Here is a 25,569-nt window from a genome sequence, read left to right as displayed (position 1 = left end):
TTTAGTCCAGTCAAGATAGACATGCGTATAAGGGGAAAATAGCAAAAATGCCCACAAAGCTAAATTTTAGTAGAGAGCTAGTGTTTACGATTAGAACCAATGTCCTAAAAGTCCCCATCGATTCCATGTGGGGTCAAAATTCATTTTTCGAGGCATTATTCATTTTTTTTATTCTTTTCAAAAAACGGCAAGACTCAGCAAAAACCGGCTGAAGTAAAAGTTGTAGATTTAACAATTGTCTACAAGAATGGCTTTAATGATTTTTAAACAAGTCTTAACAATTTCGAGATATCGCGATCTAAAAGTCAAATTAAAAAATAGCCGCGTAAGTACATTGTGAGGCAAACCAGTTAAAATGACCATGGCATATGTTAAATTATTTCCATAAGCTTTCAAACAATATCAACTTTGCAGTAATCGGTTCGGTTCTTTAAAGGGAACGTATACAAACTCGTAGATAATTTTTCTGTTTGCAATACTTACTCTGGTCACATTTGATTAGACCAACCGTTTTCAAAGAATAAATCCAAAACCCTAAAAAACCATTAAAATTTGACCTTTGACCCCGAATAACTGTTTTTGTCCATATGGATAGACTCGAATAAAACAAGTAAATTGAAAGTAATAATTTTGATTAGTTCGTGGACATTCGTCATAAATTAAACAAATATGTAGCGTGTTTTGAAGTTGAGTAATATTAGCCATCAGCCACACTTTGGGTAAGTAGGGTGTTTAGAAAAGACGAGACTAATGCTACCTTGGTTTATATGCCGTTATAAATGACAATACACAAATAAATGAAAACAATTCAAATAGCATTAGCTCTACATCGAGATGTCACGTAGCTTTGTCATGGTCAATTGAATCAACCATTTCGTTGATGTGTCAAGTCGAAATGTGGCTATGAATTGTAGTGACAATCGATTTTATTTTCATTTTCCTTTCATAAATCATAAAAGTGCTGAATAATTGATTAGATCTTTTTATGTGAGCTTTTATTGATTATGTTGCGCCTCAGATGATATCTACCTACATACATATACACATGAACTAAAGTCCAAAACATATTGCATGGTGGAAAATTGATAGACGCACATGCTAGGTGATCAAATTCTTGATATTGATTGTATTCGACAATGAAATAAACCACCTCACCCACACCCACAAATGACAACATTCTGTTTAATTCCAGTGAATAAAAAGGAAGAAACGAATGATAGCCATTAACTTAAAGGACCGTAAGCAATAAATTGATTTGCTTCAGATTTGCTCAAATGTTTTATGATTTATTGTCAAGATGAAACAATTTTTTAACGGAAGTGAATTATCAAATGCAGTTGGTTGTTTAAAAAAAAGTTGAAATTGATCTGAGCATTAGGGGATAGTAGTGAGTTGAATTGATGACCAATAAGTTCGACAGGAAACAAGTAAAAACGTGTTAAGTTCGGCCGGGCCGAACTTTTTATTTGTTTTCTTTCCTGTCCACAATATTAGGAGGAGATATTCCGTGACCACTTATACCTAAATAAGGTAAAAATCATAAAAAGTGTATTCAATCGGTCGGGAACCTTATATGGGCCTAAATCAAAGTATGAACCTATGTTTTCGGTGGAGAAGTTTTGTGACCACGGCTAAACTGAAATGTCGACTTACAAATAGTTCGGTCGAAATTTTTAGCTAAAATCTTCAAAATACCGAAAATCGGGAGGTACCGTTCCATGGGGGCTATACCAAAACATGGTCCTATATTGACAAATTTTGGTTGAGATACCGAAAATCGTGAGGTACAGTTACATAGGCCTATGTTGACGGTTTTTAGTGGAAATATTTTGTGAGCACTGGGAACCCCAAAAGTGTAAATTACAGGTAGCTCGGTCAAAAATTTTAGCTCAAATCTTCAAAATACCGAAAATCGGGAGGTACCGTTATATGGGGGCTATACCAAAACATGGACCTATGTTGACGGTGTTTAGTGGTTATATTTTGTGACCACTGGGAACCCCAAACGTGAAATTACAGGTAGTTTGGTCAAAAATGTAGCTAAAATCCCCAAAATACCGAAAATCGGGAGGTACCGTTACATGGGGGCTGTACAAAAAAGTGGTCCGATATATCCCATCTTCGAACTTGACCTACCTATGGAAAAAAGACACTCCGAGTGATTACAACAGACGGACATAAATCGATCGTCTTAGAATTTTATACTGATCAAGAATATATGTACTTTAAATGATCGCAAATGATTACTTCGATGTGTTACAAACAGAAAAATCAAACTTAATATACCCTCCATACTATGGTGGAATGTATAAAAAGAATGAAGTTATCCAACATCGAACAACTTATAGTAGTACTGCGAAGTCTGTGGTTAGGTCCAAAAGAGGTTGTAAGTTCCAAGCACATAATTAATTGTATATATACAAAAAAATAAATAAATAAACATGATCTACATCCTTTCCATTTATCCCTGCAATTTAATTTAAATTTTATCCAAAAACTTTTAAAACTTTGCAAAGGACAACATTTTAAAAATGTCAAAAATATAAGCTTCTTGCAAGTTCTTCAGAGCAAATCTTTAAATTTCACACCAAGGAACACAAAAGAAATTCAATTTACCGAAAAACGAAAAATATTTTATTTGTGAAATTCCAATGAAACCCTTTTCATGGTTTTGCGCTTCTTTGTCTAAGAGTATTTTACAACAAAGAAATCACTTAACTGCTGAAACATTTCATGGCTACAAAAATGTAATTTATTTCAGTGAAATGCATGATTTTGTATATACGCAAATATATACATACGAGTATGAGTAACATTACAGCCAGCTGTACGTACATCATGTGGGATGGTAATTCGAACGCGTTGTTTCCTATGGAAACACTTTCAACTTTCTTAACGCTCGCACAGTAAATTAAGAATTCGATTTTGCAAGAAAAACCAACAAAATATTTTTGGCATCATCGACTTTTAACATAGTGATGGGATTTGATAGTAAACATATAAAAAATAACAAATAAGGTAAACACATTTGATTATTACCTGAAGACAAAATACCCTGATCAGGTTCAAATTCTGAGTAATCAGTTAAACGTTCACAATAATTGGGCTAGAACGCTATATTTTTGAACCCGATTGTCGTTTTTCAACAGAAAGGTCAAGTTGGAACGTGGTCCATATCACCCACTTTTTAGTATAGCCGCCATGTAACTGCACCTACCGATTTTCGGCATATCGAGGATTTTAGTCACAATTTTTAAGAGTAAAACTGTAATTTAACATTTTAATTTCCCAGTGGTCGGAAAACTTCCACACCAAAAATTGTCAACAGAGGTCCATGTTTTGGTACAGCCCCCATATAAAGGTGGCTCCGGATTTTTGGTATTTTAAAGACTTTAGATACAACATTTGCCTTATTCTACCTTATCCTATATGACACATACATGCGTATGCCTGTATGAAAATGACAATTCAAATTACTTGACACAGAATATGCTTATGTATGCACTGTTTGTACATACACATCTGTGTACAGATTGCGTTCTACGAAAAAGTACAAACCTCAAATGTGAAGAAGTCAATCAAAAAATGAATTGTCAAGGATGTAAATGATACTACGTAATCTATGTATACACATGCTTATATATATTTAGATTGTAAACATTTATATTATTAATGTCAAACAAGCTCCAGACAGCATTACTAATAGGTAAGTTGTGCGTGTGTGAGTGAAAACGAAAGTTTGATGTGCGTCATGATTAGACCAGGTATCGGCCTAATCCAACCGCATTGTTTGCGGTCTCTCGCATACGTCTCTCTCCACAAACAGCGTGTGCATTAATCCATTGCTAAAACTAAAAATCATTGAAACAAGCGACAGCAGAACATTCTTCATTGACTTCTGAACGAAGACTGAGTGGTAGTTGTTCTGTTGTTATTCTCATCAAGGGCACGTGTGCCCTTTTTGCCGGATGCTGGATTAGACAGCGGAATTTTATGCAACCCCTATTTTTGGTCTGATTCATGTCACATTTTGGGACTGGGCATATTTTTGGCTTCTGATTAAATTGCAATCGAAACATATGACATATGCAAAATTATGCAAAATGCATACATTTTATGCACTTTACATATTTTGTTATGCAACAAATATTTTAATAATACGTACAAAAATGTTTGTGTGTACAATTTTTCTGTTTTAAATTCTCTTCAGACAAGTCAATAAAATAGAGAAATGTGTAACCACAGCATCAACCCTCAAAATACCGAATAACGGGAGGTATTGTTCTATGGGTGCTATATGAAGGCCTGAACCTAAACCGACAAATTTTAGGTGGAAAGTTTTATACCCCCTAGGAAGGCTTAATACCAAATTTCCGCCATTTCGGAGGGATATTGAGGCCGCAAATACTTGTATATTGCATATGCTCATTTTATGCAAATATGTAAAAATATATAAAAATATGCACGATATGCAAAATATGCAAAAATTTTTGGGCCTGATTCATTTTATTTTGTGTTAAAACGAGTTTCTGTCTAATCAGATTTTCTCTACGACCATCCTAACCATATATGCATTTGCATAGGGTTCTGCTGTGTAGTCATGATGGAAATAGTTATTTCTACGTAATTTTGACTATTAATTTTAATGGAAATTGTAAAATTTACATATATTTATTAGATTTTTAGGCAAAATAAAATTAATAGCTTACGGAGTGTTGTGATCATCCGTTTTTTGGAAACTGGAATTTTTTTGATTAGAAACTTTGAAGGTTCGCCTGAACTAACTTTAAATGAAAGGTGCTTACACTTGGAAAGTTTTTGCGGATTTTAAGACTACAATGTTCATTGATGAAAAAAATCAAATAACAAGAGGTCGCCGGAAGGATTTTTAAATAAATCCTTTGACCACGATTTATCTAAAAATCCCACAGGCGACGTTTTGTTATTGGATTTTGAAAATTTTTAGGTTTTTTTTAGTTTTCACGATTTTGCTTGGAAACCGAAAGACATTTCTTATTGGGTCTAAGGGAAATGTTGTAGCAATGAAAATTCTCTACAAGATTGGCCTACATGATATTTTTCTAGGTCTTACCGTTTTTGAGATATAGAAGTCCAAATTGGTACAATGTACTGACAGTATCCCCTGCTTATAAAACAATGTCATACACGGTGCGCTTTAACTGACTTTTTATGAAAACCATTTAAACCTGGGAATTTTTTGCGGATTCCAAAACAGCAATGTTTATAGACGAGAATAATCCAAAAAAATCGAAGTTCACATTCTTAGGGTTTTTAGGGTTTCAGGATTTTGCTTGAAAACGACAAGTCTTATCAAAATATGACTAAAGCTAATGTTATAGAGAATTTTTACTTCTGCAACATTTTCATTATCGTCTGAATTTGCTGTAATGTGAAATTTAGGGTTAATAGTGTCAAAAGAAATTTTCCAACAAAGATTTTAGACAATTTCCACCTTTTTGGTGTAACTACATGGACCAGGTATATTTCAGGTATTTGGAAGTTATTAACTATATTTTCTGCCTAAATTTGCTGTAATTTGGCATTTAGGATTTCCAAATCCGCCTGCGCCTTGACAGCCTAATAGGTGATTTAGACTGTAAGTATTCCATATTAGTTCAATTTTTGTGTTTTTTCTTGATTTCTGGTCAAACCAGGGAAAATTCAGACCTGAGCTCAAAGAAAGAATTGAAGAATACTCCTTGGGCAACATGGTTCTAATGTATGACTTCTCGATATATACAGTGCATTCCCCTTAAATCGATGCTGACATTTTGAGGTTTTGAAATCGGGGTTTTTTGAATTTTTCTTATAATTGGAGGGCGCAACCAGATAATGACCTAAACTATATATTGGATTTTAGAACTCGTAATTCCACGTCGTTTGATGTATATGTCATGAGTGTGCTCTGTACAGCTCCCTAGTAATAGGAATCCAAAGTCGAATTTTTGGTGCGTAAATTTTCTTTAAAAACCTATTTTTTGGCTTCAAAATGTACAACTGTGACTCAGGTACCCTTGAACCACGCGTGATTTTAGTTCTTTTCCGCGCCGGATTTAATGAGCTCTACCGTGATCGAATCCAGCCACTAAAACCGCTGACATAGATACCCTGAAAATAGGAAAATAAGCAAAATTTTATTTTGACTAATCCGCATACTAAACCGCGATTTCCCTTAAAAATTTTTACATAAATGGAATCCTTTATACGCGATTATAATATTTGTCAAAAAGGTGTGTCATAAATTACAGAGATTCGGGAGTAGTATTCGTATTTAACCAAAAATAGAATCAGGTAGCACATCCGCGGTTCTTGACGAATCTGTATAAAATTTGTCTTATTGACGTATTTTTAACAGGGGGTCACTGAAATCGGATGCGCCTTATAATCATATGAACATCGCATTATTTTTACACACACGAAGCATTTTGGTGTAGTAGGATGCAACTGATGGCACACTTTGGTCGCTGAATGAAACATCGAAAAATGCAAACATATTGACAGAGATGCACTCGCTCTATGCGAAAATCACATGCGCCTCAACTGATTTTAACTACTTCGCGCGTTATACGGTTTTTAACTTTTATGTTTTTTCCTTGATTGTTATATCAATATCACTCTTTATTTCCTAATTCTATTGATTATCACACTAAGCAAATATACTTTCACGATGATAAACTATTTTCCTTGAAGAGGTTTTAGCAAAATAATTCAGGTTTTGTTTGGAAATTTAGCGAAATAGTAGAATAAATCCCAAAAAATGTTCTCAAATTTTTCGTATTAAACCAAAAATTATATTCTTGAAATAATGTTCCAACAATAAACGTTTGTCTTTTGTTGTAGCTGCAATATGCAATTTAAAATGTTTATAAGGAGGCGATACAGTCAGTGCGTTGTATCAATTTGAACTTCTATATCTCAAAAACTGTAAAACCTACGAAAATATAATAAAGGTCAATCCTGTGGAGAATTTTCACAGCTACAACATTTTCCTTAGACTTATTTCGATACTACTCGCGATTTCCAAGCAAAATCGTGAAAACCTAAAGAACCCCTAAAAATGTGAACTTAAATCGCGATTTATTTGAAAATCCCTCCGGCGATTTTTTTGTTTCTTGATATTTCTCATCTATGAGTGTTGTAGTTTCAGAATTTGCAAAAACTTCCCAGGTGTAAGCACCATCCATTTAAAATTAGTTAAGGCGCACCGTGTTTTTCTTCTTTATAAGGGAATAAAACCGCCCATAACTTTTGGGCGCAGCATTAAATTTTGTGAACGCGAACAGATTTGAAACCACGATTTTTTTCTTAACCCATGTACCAAAAATCGTGAATGTGCTTGTAAAAAAAATTTTTAATTTTTTTTCGATGGGATTGTAAAGGAAATTTGAAATTTACCATATATAGGTATTGTTTTTGGTTTTTAAGTTAAGAATATATACGACAAAACGGCAGTTATTCCTTTTTGAGTCTTTCTTTAGCTATTTGACCAAAATTAAGCCTGATGAAAATGCACCTCAAAGCATTTGTTCAGCCTTGCACGGTACATGTGTGTTAACGTTTCTAAAGTTATGTATATCTAAATAATTGAAATTCAACACACATTGTTTTAATAAAAAAATATAGTATGCATATATCGCAATAAAATAAATTAAAAGTTAAGCCCAAACTAATGTATTTTAATAAATCACTACATTCCGTTAGAAATCATTCACAACAACAACAACATCTACAACTACATATATAAAATCATTTGAATAAAACTATTAAATACAATTATACAAAAATAATAATTATTAATGAAGTGAAAATTCTAATACATGCATATGATTTATTGTTTTATAACTTCAATCAATATACATAAAAATAGTTTTAAAAAAATTACCGTTTCATATTCAGGAGCAGTTGTGAACTATTTCAGTTGATGAAAAAATTATTTGATTTAAATGTGGGGTTTTTGGAAGACAAAAGAAAGAAGTGCAATTATATTTCAAGTTAAATACTATAAAATTCTAATAATGCTTTATATGAAAAACTAGGCAGAAACGGAAATAAAAACTTTGTAATAACAATAGACTTGTATGTATGTATTTGAGTTTAAAAGTTATAAAGTTTTTTTTTTTTTTTTGAATTGCAATTAACTTAATTGATTCTGCTGATAATATTCACAATGAATGCAACATAAACATTTATATGAATAAAACAAGAGTTTCTTAAATAGCTTTTTTATGATAAATGTAGGTTGGTGTAGTTTCGTTGTTGTTGTTGTAGCTGTGTACATAACTGGAATAAATATGTGGTGTATTTATGTTTAAAAAATTAGTGGAGTATAAGTGGATTCAGTTTGAATTACATAAGTGGATAATGTGTGTGTTTGCTAGTGTCTATCGGGTATTAAACTCATCATCAATTTTCTCCATTCGAAACATGCTGTATTGTGTACTATTCTTCGCTGATGATTAAGAGGATAGTAGGGTGGTTACCAATGGGGAAATTAAAATCAGACGGCGAAGAAGTCTATTCCGCAGTGAGCATAATGATGAGCGATCAATAACTTTCAGTCTTATAAATCTCCCGACTTAGTCGGCATAACTTGCACCAGTACTAGCACATCAAAGCCAAAAGAATACATTTCTGGCATTCATGCGGCTTTATCTCATACCTTTGCAAAGGTGGAGGTGACCTATCATGACATATCATGCTGTACTGCCTTTCTCGTAAGAACAATGGACCACTTACTGGAGCGAGAAATCCGATTATAATTAGTCCAGTATACAACATACATACGTCCGATCAAAAATAACAGTTATTTGAACATTTCTTGAGTTACGTAAGTTCGATTTTTTATACCCTCCACCATAGTATTCTGTTTTGTTGGTAACACATCGAACTAATCATTTGCGACCCTATAAAGTATATATATTCTTGCTCAGGATAAAATTTTAGGACGATCAGCCATGTCCGTCTGTTGTAATCACTCTAGCGTCTGCAATAATTGAGATAGAGTGCTAAATAACGGTAAGATATTTTGATTATCTAAGCCTAAATTAGCTGTAGTTTAGCACTTACGGTATCCAGTGGCTAAAAAACTTTTTCACAAATTATGGACATAGGTTCACGTTCTGGTATAGCCCCATATAAAGGTACCGACCGCTTTCAGGTACCTTGAAGTTTTTATCTCCTTTTTCTAATTAAATTGGCTGTAAGCTGATACATAGGGTACCCAATGGCCCCAACAATTATCCGACAAAAATTATGGACATAGGTCCACGTTTCGGTATAGGTCCCATGTAAAAGTACCGGTACTTGTGTATAATAAATAAATATATATATAAGTACCGATTTCAAGTACCGTGAAGTTGTTATCTACTTTTAATACCCTACACCACTATGTGGAAAGGGTATTAAAAGTTTGTTTTGGTAAAAATGCATGTAACACCGCGAAATATTCGTCGGAGACCCCCAATGTCGTATACCAATCTTTATATCTCGGCGAGATAAAGCGATTTTGATATGTGTGTCCGTCCGTCTGTCCGTCCGTCCGTGTGCCCGTCTGTCCATTATAAATTGTAATCAAACTCCAGGCCGCAATTATGAACCGATCGTCACGATATTTGGTATGGAGGTCGGTTTCACATCAGAATAGATCTCTATTTTAATTGGTGATGATTGTGAAATATTTAGCGGGTGAAATGGACCAAAAACATAATTTTTATCCGATTTTGTAGGTGCTCTGTAGGTCGCAATAATAATCCGATCGCCTCGAAATTTTAAATAATGTAAGAGTATATGACAAAGAAGAAGCTTGCAATTTGAGATGGCGATCAGATATTATTTAGAGGCTTAAATGGACCTAAGCTTTTGTGTGAAATTTGTGAAAATTTTTAATATACAGCTTATATCGTTATTCCTGGAAGAGACATTCCGGGCAAGTAAGCTGCACTTGGAAGACGATTTCTTGACCTTTCCATTGATGTCAATTATGTTGATTTACGTGCTCATATAACTGAGTTACAGCCTAATATATGCAGTTATTATATATGCAGTTATTTATACTCTTTTATACCCTCAGCCTTTGGGATGAAGGGAATATATACAAAATACGACCAAAGATGTACCTCATCGAAATATTGGTTTTAGACCCCAAGTATGGTTGGACGAAATTCCTTTCAGACAATTGGGAGTCGATTTAGCCCAGTCCGTTCATCTGTCTCTCTTACTGACAAATATCAGAGATATGACAAATTACATTTTATATATATATTTATTTATATTGGGTGCATTTCAAAAGGGAACCTGATAATAAAAACAATTTAAAGATGTAGCAGGAGATGCTAATCAATGTGAAAATTTACAATTTTGGCATATTGTTTAGAAATGTATAATTTATATAATTGTTCCACAAATATCCCAGTAGTGACAAGTTATGCTTATCTTATATCAATGGATTCATGTTATGTCATTGATATGTGACGTAGTTTTTATCGCCGAATCCGAAAGGCGTGCCCTAAGTTGCCACTTGTAGAGAAGTTTTGCATGGCTGAAGTACTCAGGAAATATCGCCAACATTACTAAGGGGTATTATGACACCGTTGAAAATTTGATGTGGCCACGCTTGGGAATCGAACCCCGACATTCAGCGTGCAAAGTGGTTGCACATAGCTAATTCCTAGAGGTTGTGGTGTAGGGTATCACATGGTCGGCCCCTTCCGACTATAGCCTTTGCTTACTTGTTCTGACTAAATTAGCTGTAAGCTGGCACATAGGGTTCCCAATGGCCAAAAAATTCTCCAACAAAAGTTATGGACAGTTATGGATAGCCCCCATATAACGGTACCGCCGGATTTGAGGTATTTTGACGTTTTCAGCCACATTTTTAGACCAAATTAGTTATAATTTGATATTTAGGGTTCCTAGTAGTAAAAAAATTTATCTACCAAAAATCAATGACATAGGTCCACGTTTAGGTATACCCCCATATAAAGGTTCCGCCCGATTTTAGGTACTTTGAAGTTTTTATCTACTTTTTTATACCCTCCACCATAGTATGGAGGGTATATTAAGTTTGTTTTTCCGTTTGTAACGCATTGAAATACTCATTTGCGACCCTATAAAGTATATATATTCTTGATAAGGGTTAAATGCTGAGTCGATCTGTGCACGGCCATCCGCCCGTCCGTCCGTCCGTCCGTCTGTGGTAATCACTCTAGCATCCACAAAAATGGAGATAGGACGCTGAAATTTTGGGCAAATGCGTCTTTTGTTTGCAGGCAGGTCAAGTTCGATGATGGGCTATATCGGTCTACGTTTAGGTATAGTCCCCATATAATGGTACCCCCGATTTACGGTATTCTGCCGTTTTTAGCTACATTTTCAGACCGATTTAGCTATAGTTTAACATTGGGGGTTCTTATGTTGTAATAAACTTATATAACAAAAGTTCTGGACATAGGTCCACGTTTTGGTATAGCCCCCATATAACGGTATCCTCCGATTTACGGTATTTTGACGGTTTTAGCTACATTTTCAGACCGATTTAGCTATAATTTGACATTTAGGGTTATTAAGTGTCAATAAACTTATATAACAAAAGTTGTGGACATAGGTCCACGTTTTGGTATAGCCCCCATATAACGGTACCCCCCGATTTACGGTAATTTGACGCTTTTAGCTATATTTTCAGACCGATGTAGCTATAATTTGACATTTAGGGTTCTTAAGTGTCAATAAACTTATATAACAAAACTAGTGGACATAGATCAATGTTTTGGAATAGCCCCCATATAACGTTACCGCCCGATTTCAGGTATTTTGACGATTTAAGTCGCATTTCTAGACCGAATTAGCCATAATTTGATATTTAGGGTTCTTAGTGACCAAAAAACTTATATTCAAAAAAATTATGAACATAGGTACATGTCTTGGTATAGCCCCATATAACGGTACCTTCTGATTTCCGGTATTTTGAGATTTTTACCTACAAGTTTTAACCGAATTATCTGTAATTTGAACATTTGACATTTGAAATTCTTAGTGGTCACCGCACCTCTCCACCAAAAATTGTCAAGAAAGGTCGATGTATTGATAAAGCCCCCATATAAAAGTACCTCCCGATTTTCAGTAATTTGATGCTTTTAACTACAATATTAAACCGAACTAGCAGTGATTTGACATTTGAAGGTTGTAGTGGTCACCACACATCTGTATCAACAATTTTCAACATAGCCCCAATATAACGATACTTCCCGATTTTTGGTACTTTGAGGATTTTACTTAAAATATTTAACCGAACGTAGGTCCATGTTTTGGTATAGCCCCAAAACAAACCTCCGGATGTTCCGTACCTTAGCTTTATTTTTTGGACGAACGTTCTGTATTTTGAAATTTAAAAGCCAACAAAAATTGTTCATTTAACTTCATATTTTCGTATAGCCCACATACCTCCGAACTAGCTGTTAATGACATTTGAAGTTCCCACGTTATGTACCGATTTTCGGTATTTTGAGGATTCTAGCTAAAATTTTTAACCGAATTAGGAGTTATTTGACATTAAAGGCTCGCATCAAAAACTGTCAACATAGGTCCATGTTTTATTATAACCCCTATATAACGGTACCTCCCAATTTTTAGCCCACCGAAAATTGTCAACATACATAGTTAGATATAGGCACAATAAAAAGGGCCTACCGAATGAAATGACAGGAATGAAAACTAATTATTCCATTTTAGTTCAGAATATTTTATGGTGGAGGGTATGAAAAGTTCGGCCCGGCCGAAGTTAACGCTTTTTTACTTGTTCTAATTAAATTGACTGCAATTTGGCACATCGGGTTTCCCAATGGTAGCAAAAAACGTCTCCTACCAAAAGTGTTGGACATAAATCCCCCATATAAAGCTTCCGCCCGATTTTAGGTACTTTAAAGTTTTTATCTACTTTTTTCTAATTAAATTGACTGTAATTTCGCACATCGGGTTTCCCAATGGTAGTAAAAAACGTCTCCTACCAAAAGTTTTGGACATAAATCCACGTTTTGGTACAGCCCCCATACTTTTTCTAATTAACTTGGCTGTAAATTATCAGTTAGGGCTCCCAGTGATAAAAAACAAGTGAGCCAAGGCGATAGTCGGGTCGTGGCCGACTATATGATACCCTACACCACTACCCCTGTGCATAAGCTTTTGACTTTTGAATATTATTATTGGGATAGCTTAGCGCCTTTGCTCTGAATGTCTTCATTAATAGGGGTAAATTTTTTTTAAACGCATTTAAGTGCATTGTCTGTAAAACTCAAATAAAAAATAGGCTTCTTTCTCTGTAAGACCCCCATCAACCCCCATAATTTCGTGAGGAGCCGATCAAAATTCCGACCTGTAGTGTGATTGCATAAAAAATGGAAAAAGGGATGCATTACCGACTATTGCGATATCTCTGTTGTTTGACCACCTATGACAACCTACCTTGCCAGGTTTTGCTTTCGATATACCTCTTACAGAAGAGAGATATTCGCTTTGAAATAAAACGTTGGTATTTTCTCCAAATGAGTTTTTTTCACATTCCGACCCCTGAATAATATCCGACCACTACCAAAATCAATAGATTCTTTCCTCTGTGGGACCTCCATTAACACCCAAAATTTCGTGACGATCCAATCGAAATTGTGACGTGTAGCGTGATTACAAAAAAATTAAAAATGGGATGTATTACCGACTATTGCGATATATCCGTTATTTGGCCACCTGCGCTTTGTAAATATGATGTAAATATGGGATTTTCTACTTTCATATTCAGACTTTGCTTTTGGATGGTCCCCAACCAAAGCTGTGATATTCGTCATTATTATTAAAATCGCAATAATGAAAAGTTGTGTTTAAATTAATAGAATGCTAAAAGTATTAATCTATACAGTGCACTATAGGTAATTTTCCCTGTTTTTAAGGCAAAAATTAATAACAGCGGGATTAAAGGATTTTTTAACTTTTTAAATTATTTATGTGTAAAAGTGAGATAAAACAACAATTTTTACAGACAAATTCGGATATAACGAAAAACGGTTATAAGCAACTACGTATATGACGAACAATGCTATTTTTTCAATGCCATTTTTGATAGTTTTCTTATACACAAATCAGAACAAAATCATGGCCAAACACGGTCAATTTAGTATAAGTCTATATGAAGTGAGTTTAAGAAAAATAAGATATTTATTTCTGACTTTTTGTATTTTTGGTCGATACCCAAAATGTTTAAGCTATATTTTATATTAAATAAATTCCTCTCGCAATTGCCAATCTATTCCATTTTACATATCTTTATATTTGGTTTATTTTTCCGCCGTTTTAAATACATTGAAATATGCCTTACAATATAGATATATTTTTTTAGTTCTTCTTCGAAATTCTCACTTTGACTGCAATTTAAACCGCGATAATGACGCTATTTTGAAAAATATCATTCATATTAATAAATTTTGACATGTTCTTTTTTTAATGCCAACTAAAAAATTATTATTATTAAAAGTTGCAAAATCGACTTTTTGCCCCAAAAACTGGGCAAATTACCTATAGTGCAGTGCTGAGAGTTTCGTAAGGCAACTTGTCGACGGAGGCACAAAGCAAGTAGCATTCTGTCATCCATGCTATGACTTATCTTAATAAATAACAAGTAAAAGAGGGCAATAGTCGGACGGAGCCGACCATGTGATACCCTACGCCACTTCCCCTGGTCACTAGTTTTCCGAGGAATTTATTTTCGTAATTTGTGAGAATATGCCACCAGAATTTTAAACACAGACAAAAAATAAATTTTGATATTTTTTCCGCAAAAGTTATGGTCAATTTGAAACGCTTAATACTATCCGAGCATTGTCAAAAATTATTGGCACTATCCTTGACCAAAACTCTTACTTAGTGCAAAAATTTGTCAGTACTGAACTATAACTACGATCTCTAGCGTGATTATGATTACACTACACACAATTAAAACTAAGGGATCCCAGTTTATACTGGGGTGTAACTGTTATCTGGCAACGTACATTAACATATTTGACTTTCAATGCAAAGGTCAAGAGTTCCTTTTCTAAATATAACTTACGTGGGTAAAATGCGTCTTTCTGGAATAAAGCATCCCCTTAATATTTTGTGGTCATCATCAAAAACTATAGGGGTATATTCTGGTCTGAACCCGACCTCCATACAAAATTTAGTGACGAATGGTCCTTAATTACTATTTTTAATGAACTGACGGACGGATGGACACACATCTCAAAATCGCGTTATCTCGCCGAGATATGCATATTTGTATAGCACATGTGGGGTCTACCACGAATACTTTGCGATTTTACATGAATTTTCGGAAAAAACAAACTTATACGATGGTTACTAAAAAACCTTCTGACCTAGACAACACGCAGTGTCGCCAGGCGTCATTTGACATTTGGTTTGACAGTTTTTAGCCTAAGCGTACTCAGGACAGTTTCACATACGAAAATATTTTGAAATGTTTACAGTAACTTGAAAAAATAAATTTGCAAAAAATGGAATATACTTGTGAACTTTTTCGTCCGATAACACTGCTCAACAAAATTGAGGAAGTTGAATGTTTCAACCAAAGTTGTTGTTGTTTCTAAATGAAATCGGCAAGCTATTTTCAAATCTGGTCACGGTTTTTCTCCATCAGCTCTTGTTCATGATATATAGCTCAAAATCGGTTTTTACGAGTTTCACCCAGAATTTCGTTATTTTCGGATACAAACAAATATTTTTTGCGGGTTTTTCGACACTAATATATTAAGAAGATGATATACGCTCGATACAAAACGTTTTTTGAAATAATTGTGGCGGATATATATCAAAAAATATAGAAAACATACATACGATGCATCTTGTAAAAATTGGATATTTTGAGTACTTTAAGCTGTAATTACGTCATCGGGGGAAGTCATAGGAGCTTCATATGGCATTCCGGATATGCTTATGGTGTCTACTATATAGTCCTGTATTCAGATGTATAATATAAAGTTCATAGCGCCCACGATTCGCCCATAACCTAAAAATCGTCATGAAGGCTTTCATTTAGAAACAACAACAACTTCGGTTGAAACAAAAGTCGTGTTGACCAGTGTAATTTTTCACAACTTTTGACGTGGATAATCACGCCAAGAGTGAATCGATCAAATTAAATCTTTGTATGTCGATAAAGAACTATCCTATAGCACTTTGAACAACTGGTTAAATGTATTCAATCGTGGCCGACACTCGCCAAAAAACGAAGTTCGTGAGGGTTGTCCAAAAACGGCCGTTGTGCCAGAAAAAATTAAGCCGTGTGTGAACAGATAATTCAAGAACGCAGTCGCATTCTTGGGCATTTATGCCACCAACTAACTTTTGGTATTGCATGAACACTTGCCCGCAAAAATGGGGTTTTTCTCGTTGGATCCCCTGTCGATGGGCGCATGAAAATTCAAAAAACATTTATATGATGGATCCAGATGACGAATCATGGAAGTATGAGTATGAACCCGAAAAATAGCAGCAATCGCCAGAAGATGTAAACAACCCAACACATGGTCGTATGTCAAACTGTCCTGAGTACTCTTAAGATAAAAACTGTCAAACTTTGCAAAAAAAAAAAATCAAATGACGTCTAGCGACACTGCTTGTTATCTAGGCCAGAGAGTTTTTAGTGGCCCTCCTAATACCCTTTCCACATTGTGGTGTAGGGTATAATAAACTATTTCTAAGTTATGAATTATTGTTGGACTTGTGACAAAGAGTCTCTCGATTACTGTTTTGCTCTTCCGCTGCCACTAAATGCTCTGGGGAGTGTATACATTAGAGTGATGACTTTTGGGTTTTCATTTAAGATTAGATAAACTTCTACATATAAGGTAATGCATTAAAAAATCCTCACGAATTTTTATTTATATTTTTGGACAATTTTTTGAAGTCACTGTAAGCATATACCTCGCAACAAATTCCATTACAAATAATGGTTTTATAGTACTTTTTGTGTCACCCTTATGATTGTTTAAGGTTGTTGAAACGCTAACATGTGCACCACCAAAAAAATTGTTTACCTACGGTGAGCGTTAAACACACAACTCTCCGTTTTGTAGTCGGACACACAAGCTCTCTGCCACCGTACCCATTATTTAATAAGGCGTAAATTAAGTAGTTTTGCGTTGTAACATTATGATATATGATATGATGTCACAAATTATTTTTCAGCTAACTGGTAATGTAGTAAGTAGGTTATTTGGCTCGTGTGGTAGAGCTGGCAAACTATGGATAGTCGGTCTATCGTTTTGATCACTGGCGTAAAGTTTTGTTTATATCGCGCTCAGAAGCAATTATGATTTAAGTAATTCGCGACAGATAAACCAAATTACTTGTTTTGGTGTCCGAAGTAACCTTTGTTTCACGACAGAAATCAAAGCAATCATACTGTTTTCCAGCTCTATCATGTGGGGCCCAATTTTTAGCTGGGTATATTATTCAACACAATCATTACACATAGGATCTTCAATTATACATGAAAAATAAATATTCACGTTGTCATTTTTGAGGATGAATCTGACTGAGAAGTTGTCCTTCATGATGTAGGAATTGTATAAATATTGCATTACATTGATTGCACGCTAACAGCACTAGTTGCTTCAGGCAAAGTCGATTGTAGCTGCATCTTTTCCCTATAGTATTTAAGAACTTCTGCGCGGACCAATTGACTACTGAAACAATGATCCTGCCATACGCACTGGCGGCTGTACTGACATACTGGACAAGCAATGTAAAAGCTAACACAACTTAACGAGAAGTAGGTCTGGCATTAGATTTGTTGTTAAATTTTACAGATTATGGACAATTAGGATAGAAAAAATATTCTTTAACATCATTTGTATCTGCTCGATGAAACGTTAAAAGGCTCAACCCTAAAAATTTAACTCCAGAAAAATATTCAAACTATAATCACGGATTATAATGGGTAATACCCGATTAACAATGCAAAATAAACAAAAAAGTTTATTTTTCCTTCCCAATTGTATGTACATATGTATGTATGGTATGCATGTGTATATGTACATATATTGACAGTACATTAAAATGACTTCAATCCGACAACATATACATTTGAGTATATAAAATAAACAAAATGTTAAAAAATAAAATAAAATTGGACAAGAGTATGACTGTTGAAATATCTATGTATGTACGTATGGATGTATCATGCAATAACAACTGATGTGATGACTTACCGTTGGTGTATTGAGTAAAGGTGGTAAATTATTTAATAAATTCGAAGATTGTATATCAACACGCACTGGTGGCGCAATTGTGGTCGGTGGGGCCGGTGTGGCAATGGGTACTAATGTGCCAAGCTGCAATGAAAAAAAATGAGAAAAATACAATTAAAGTGAAATCAATATATACGGTTTGTATTTCGAGGTTTTTTTCATAGAGTGCCGATATAAATGTTGTGTATACTTTTTTATTGAAAAATTGTTGTTATGTTCTCTTTGGCATAAATTCATATACTCACTATTATTTAAATAAATACATATATAGCTTTTTTGTGTAAAATAAGCTAGTGGCATCTGACGAACGGATGGGAACAAATATACCCCAAATTGTCTGAATGCTATATGATCTTAACCATTGGTGCACAAATTATTAATAGTATTTAAGGTTTTTTTAGGTTTTCAGGATTTTGCTTGGAAACCGCAAGTACTATCGAAATGGGACTAAAGAAAATGTTATAGAGAATTTTCACTGCTACTACATTTTTAGTCCCATTTCGATAGATTTTGCGGCTTCCAAGCTAAGTCCGAAAACCTAAAAAAAGAAAAATGTGAAATTTGAACGCGATTTATTTAAAAATGCCTCCAGCGATGTTTTTTTGTTCTTGTATTTTTCCCATCTATAAAATTTGTTACTTCAGAACCGAAGATTTTATACCCTTCCGATGATAATCCCTGTAATATAACTAATATGGGGCGTCATCCTTGTTCTTTCCAAAAGATGAAGAGAATTTAATTTTTTTCGAATTGAGTTTTTGAATCCTCTTACAACACACCATATTAAATTACAACAATCTCGGTTTGAACATTTCACAAAAAACCTCGAAATACCTATAATGTGGAAATACCGGTTCATGAGCGCTAGACTGGATACGTATGGATAGTATTTTGCGATGAGTTTTTCTAGGAACAAAAAATTTCACTTCCGTAGAAAAATGTGACTAAAATCTTAAAATACTGCCTAATTAATGCAAATTGGGAATACCGTAATAAGAAGGCTATATAAAACGATAACTGATTCCGATAAATTTCATGGGGAAACTTTTATGCTCCAACAAAGATTAAATATTAAATTTCAGCCATTTCGTTGGGATATTGAGGACACAGCCTTCAAAATACCGAAAACCGGGAGGTACAGATCTATGGGGGCTATTGAAGACGTGAACCTCTTTCGATAAATTTTACACACCCACACCCTACACCACACTGTGGTAACGGGTATCGTGTCTTTGTGCATTAGTTTGTAGCATGCAAAAGGAAACGAAATAGACCTATAGTTCCTTTTGATGATCTTCATAGATTTAAACTCTGAGTTGATTTACACCTGTCCGTTTGTCTGTCTGTCCATGTATTTTTGTAAACAAATACAGATCGCATTTATTTTCCGATTCGCATATAGTTCCGATATATTTTTTTGGCCAAGGTGAGGCATTGATGGAAGAAACAAGCCATATCTGCCGAATTTTGACAAAGTCAACACGTTGACAACAATTGATAGTTTTACCTTAATAAGAACATGCATTGTTTATATTGACATCTGATAATTATAAATTAAATAAATTATAAAAATTATAAATATAAATTAAATTTTTGATGGGTAGGGATAGAAAACATATTAGTTAAGAAGAATCTGAATTTTGGTACTGATACCTGAAGTAGTTTCTGCTACATGAGGATTTAAATCCGACAATTTTAGTTAATACGCATGTTTTTTTTTCTAAAATTAATAAATTATATTATGCATTAATATTTAAAATTTAAATGTAACGGTCGCTGCAAAAATGGTTCCTAAGTTCTATAGGTATGTAATAAACTTGGCTACACTTTCGTTTGCATGTAAATAGTAATCATATGGTGTTTACATTTACCCAAACATGTATTACTAAGTTTATTAATTTTCTGAAGCAAATTTTAAATTGAGTGGAGTGGGAAAAAAATTGTATAAAAGTGTATATCGATATTTTTTGCTGTATGAGTAGTAAAAAGTGAGTACTTCAAATATATAAATGTCCCAGCTGCAGAGGTTTGCAGACGAATGTGTCATTTCTCATTTTCAGCGACCACCTCACTGAGAGGATACTCCCTTTTATAACAAATCGTTTTGCAGTGTTGGCTATAGCGCGAAAACGAATGAACCGATCATCATATATTTTTGTGGGCTTATTAAGTACCTAATAATCTTGCTTTAAAACGAGAGACTTTTAAAAATATCAATTTTTAAAAAAAAAATTGTGAACAGCGAATGTCAATGTTCGATTTTTTACAAAAAATTGACCGTTGTTTGACCACTAATCGGTCAAAAAAATTTTTTTAAGGAAATTTCTCATATATAAAGACAAGAGTTTGATATATTCAATATGCTCACAGACAATATGAAGACTAAACACCAAATTTCAGTCATATCGGGTGGATATTAAGGCCACAACACTCAAAATACCGAAAATGAGGAGGCACGGTTCTATGGGGGCTATATGAAGACGAGGACCTATACCAACATATTTCTGGTGGAAGGTTATAAGTCCCCCAACGGAGACTTAATACCAATTTTCAGCCATTTCGATGTGATAATCAGGCTAAAACCTCCAAATTACCGAAAATCGGGAGGTCCCGTCCTATGGGGGCTATATGAAGGCGTGGACCTATGCAGACGAATTTCAATGTGAAGATATAATGCCCCCTACGAAGACTAAATACCAAATTTCATCAATTTCGGTGTAATAATGAGGCTAAAATCTTCAAAATACTGATAATCGGGAGGTACCGTTGTATGGGGGCTATATCAAAACGTGGACCTAAGCCCACAATTCTCTGTTGGAATGTTTGATACCTCTGCCGAAGACTAACCACAAAATTTGAATACTTTCGGTTGGTTATTGTGTCTAAAACATTCAAAATACCGAAAATCGGGAGGTACGGTTCTATGGGGGCTATATCAAAACGTCGACCGACCAGCCCAATTTTTTGTCCTGAAGATTGTAAGTCAATAATAGGTACGTGTACCAAAATTGATGCACCTACGACAACTCCTTCTATTTTTGGCCACAGTTAATATGAACTCGCGACATTGTGCGACATAATAATGAGTTACAATGTTGAAGGATTATTTGGAAAAATGGATTTTTCCAATGTTTATACAGCTTAGCCGGATTAACCCAGTGGGTTTGGGATTCAAATGTCAATTCCAAAGCGTAAACGTCAAACAAATCCTCATGAAGTGGGTTAACCTGGCAAAAAAAACTCTAATGTAACGTTACTATTAGCCCTTTATAGAGATCAAAAAACTGTAATACGCAATTTGTACTTGTTTTAGCATTTTCAATATAAAATATACCATATATAAGTTTAATCTAAAGTTCCAAATATGCCAAAAATGTAGTAATGGAAATCTGGTACCAATGTCTCCATATGACCCTTTATATGCTATTGACTCACTACCTCCAATGTCAACACATGGTCCCTCAGCAACTACTGACATACAAGTTGCACTGTCACTAGTGACTTTCGAATCAAATGTTCATACAAAATATCTATAGGAAATTACATGAGTTGTTTGTCAGTAGTACTAAGTCAGTATAGATTCACTATTGACATTTCCTACAGGGAAATAAATAATCGGTCTAGATTTGAATATAGTTCCCATACATACATATTCACAGCGGTGTAGGGTCCCTGTAGGAAGTGTGGGGTCATGTGTTGACATGTCGCCACTTTGTCTACTAATATGGTGACAAAGTCAACACTTTGTCACCAGGTTATCAACTATTGATACCTTTACCTTAATAAGAAGAAACATTGTGTATATTGACAGATGATAGCCCAACGAAGCATCCTTTTTTTAATTTTCTTAATTGTTTGGCGTAAAATATTTTTTGCGGTTGGTGAAAAAAATGTTTTTGTAAAAATCAATAAAATATCGTGAAAACTTAAAGCATATAATTTCAATAACAAGTATGAGCAAAAGAAAATATAAAAGACATGTGAAAAATAAACAATTCTATAGCAAAGTACGAATTCTGAGGCGACAAACAACCTTGGTGGTGAAATTTGGACAATTAGACATTATGTGGAACATTTAGAGATGATTGTGGAGCCTGATGTATATATTGTCCCGTCTCGCTGGAAATGCTGAATGCAACTAAACATAATAATGAATTACAATGTTGTAGAATTATTTGGCAAAAATCGATTGTGAGATTTTTCCAATGTTATACAGCTGTAATAGGCAAGCAAATTTAAGGATATATTTTTTATTTATTTTCAATTCCTAGATGTTATATCAACATTCAGTGAATCGCCTGATAAAACGTTAAGTGCAACAGAAGAAGAACTGTTTTAAGCAGACAAGTGATTGGTGCGACTTGGCCAAGAAAATAAAACGAAAACGTTTTTTATTATTTATATGTTAAAATGTTTAAGCAGCATTGTCTTTATTTACTAATTTTTACTTATGTGGAATCTTTGGCTTAGCCATTTAAAAAGATAAAAATGCTGTAATACGCAATTTGTAAATTTTTAGCATTTTCAATATTATTTCTTTTATTCTTTAATGAAATATAGTATGTAAACAAGTGTGTAGCTTTATCTTCTTTCTTATTAAACGTACTATATAGCTGTTTTATCTATGAAAAGTTCCAAATAAGCTAAAAAATTTAGTATTGAAAATCTGGTACTATTGACTCACTACCTCCAATGTCTATACTGACTCACTACCTCCATTGTCTATACTGACTTACTACCTCCAATGTCAATACTGACTCACTACCTCCAATGTCAACATATGGTTCCTCAGGAACTACTGACTTACTGTTGACATACTTGTTCCATTGTCAGTACTGACTTCGAATGACACGTTCATACAAAATGTCTATAGGAAATTACATTAGTTGTCTACAGTTTGTCAGTAGTACTGTAGACAATGTCAGTAGTAAGTCAGTATAGATTCACTATTGATATTTCCTACAGGGGTATCATATAGTCGGCCCCGCCCGACTTTGATCCTCTCCTTACTGGTTCACATTGAATCACTCAACTGAGTAAATTTCGTTTCAATTTTAAGTTTGTATGGCATTTACGTATACACATATGTACGTACATATATCCTCATCATCACATCATTACTCAAATACTAATGAATACTGCTTTTGTGTTGTCTATGCAAAATTGTTGATCTGATTAAGCCCACTGATTGTCCGTTATGATAATTAACGTATCTTTCTTTCATTACCATATTCAATAGTACGATTTATGTTTTAAATTGCCTTCGATAACTTTTATGAAAAGGGGAAATTTACATATGTACATATGTATGTATGATTACAATAAAAGTTGAAACTTAGATTGTATCACAAGCACATTCACGTATTATACTACAGGATATAGAAACTAAGATTTATACAAGTTTTATTAAGACGCAAAATCACATTGGATGCATATAAATTAGATTTGACGATGATGATATGGAAATCGTTACGCCATTATCATTTTTTCCACTTCAAAGAATGAAAAGAAGTGGCATGGAATGAGTATAATATTCCAATTTTCACAAGGAAGAGGATGATATAAAAACAAAACGATGGCTGAAAATGATGTATAAACATACAATTATGTTCAGTCGTGGCTGGTTTCGTTTTTGAAAGATACAATATTTGGTTAGGGGTATAGCATATGCGATTATGAACAAACTACACATTTCAGTTGTGTGTGTGAATTCTGTTATACTTTAATCTATGTGTAAATCTGTGAATCATATTTTATTAGTGTGGAGCAAAATTTGTGATGCTTGATATGACTCAAGTAGCAACCCAGTAAACCAAAACAAAGATTTTCGATCGTCTTTGATAGACAATGGGCATTTTACTAAAGTTTCTACATTTTTTTAAGTTTTTAAATTATATTCTTCTTGAATGACGGACATTCATGATAAACCAAATCAAATACTTAACTTGATGAAGTTGTTTGGTGACAACTGAAACTATAGTATTCCCTACACTCCGCCCGCAACTAATCAATTTCATATCCACTGTAAAACATTTTGTTGTTATTCAAATACTTGAATACAACAAAATATGGACTAAAGCTGAAATAAACACAAAGATGTAAAATTCTGCAGTCCAACAATAAAAAACGCCAACAACAATAATAGGCATCAGCACGGCCTTGTTGATCAATGCGTAATGCAAAAACAACAACTTTCTCGTTGTTTTACCCCCGCTTATTGAAGCAACAATCATATGTTCGTATTCTTTGCAAAGCAAAGACGACATAAAAACAGTGGTGGATATGAAATTCTTTAGTTCGACTCAAATTGTAGGGTAATCAGCTTTAGGGCCATATAGCAAATTTCTCATTTTGTTTAATTTGCTGGATGGGCTTATTGACCTGTTTATCGATACAGAGTCGGCGGAAAAGGGAACTGATGAAGTTGTTTGGTGACAACTGAAACTATAGTATTCCCTACCCTCCGCCCGCAACTAATCAATTTCATATCCACTGTAAAACATTTTGTTGTTATTCAAATACTTGAATACAACAAAATATGGACTAAAGCTGAAATAAACACAAAGATGTAAGACCCTACTTTTATATAACTAATCCTTACTTGACAAAAAAAAAAAAAAACATGCAGAAAAAAGCTATAAATTTAATTAAAATTATTATGTTAGCAAAACCGAAATGTGCCTATGCAGTAAACATGCGTATTTTTCTTGCTTCTAAACTCGAATATCCTATTCACATACGTACATACATATATTCCAAATAAGGACACTATATTTTATTTTAGGGCATTGCTCAGAATGAAGAGTGTATATTTTATAACTTTACAGCCTATTGCAGTGTAATAAGGATGAAATCCTGAGGTAAATGCGGGTGTATATTGTAAGGATTGTTGCCCGGACATAACTCCCAAAATGATTTTGGGCGTTATGTCCGCTGCGGTTTGCCGACATAACTCCCAAAATTCGTTGGGAATTATGTCCGTGAAGCAAAGCGGACATAACACCCAAAAAAATCACGGACATAACTCCCAACGATATCGCTTCTTGCTTATACACTTTATGGCTGTACATTTAAAATATATCTTGCAATTAGATCCCTGATATTTCTGCACAAAATCATAACCAGTCACAAACCGAAAAAACTTTACGACAAATTAATTTTCAATCGGCCTAGCAGAGGTAGACGGTTAGTACCCTTTATACGACGAAGTTTGCTTTCCGAACAGCACTTCTATATCTTTTCTATACGTCTTTGGAATACT

At 34.1% G+C, this 25,569-nt stretch overlaps 1 protein-coding gene across 1 annotated transcript in view; it reads right to left on the bottom strand.

Annotated features, from left to right (window-relative positions):
- Window positions 1-25,569, bottom strand: part of LOC141403035 (uncharacterized) — a 416,517-nt gene that overhangs the window by 136,910 nt on the left and 254,038 nt on the right. Inside the window, exons 10-11 of the mRNA XM_073985168.1 lie at window positions 18,270-18,392; window positions 7,904-7,930 (exon numbers count right to left, since the gene is read on the bottom strand). Coding sequence (XP_073841269.1) covers window positions 7,904-7,930; window positions 18,270-18,392 — 150 coding nt within the window. The remainder of the gene's footprint in view (window positions 1-7,903; window positions 7,931-18,269; window positions 18,393-25,569) is intronic.

Source organism: Musca autumnalis, unplaced genomic scaffold (genome assembly GCF_047663935.1).
Source record: "Musca autumnalis isolate F117 unplaced genomic scaffold, ASM4766393v1 scaffold_4, whole genome shotgun sequence".
Lineage (NCBI taxonomy): Eukaryota > Metazoa > Arthropoda > Insecta > Diptera > Muscidae > Musca > Musca autumnalis.
The sequence above is the reverse complement of the archived record's forward strand: the minus strand, read 5'-3'. Positions and strand labels throughout refer to the sequence as shown.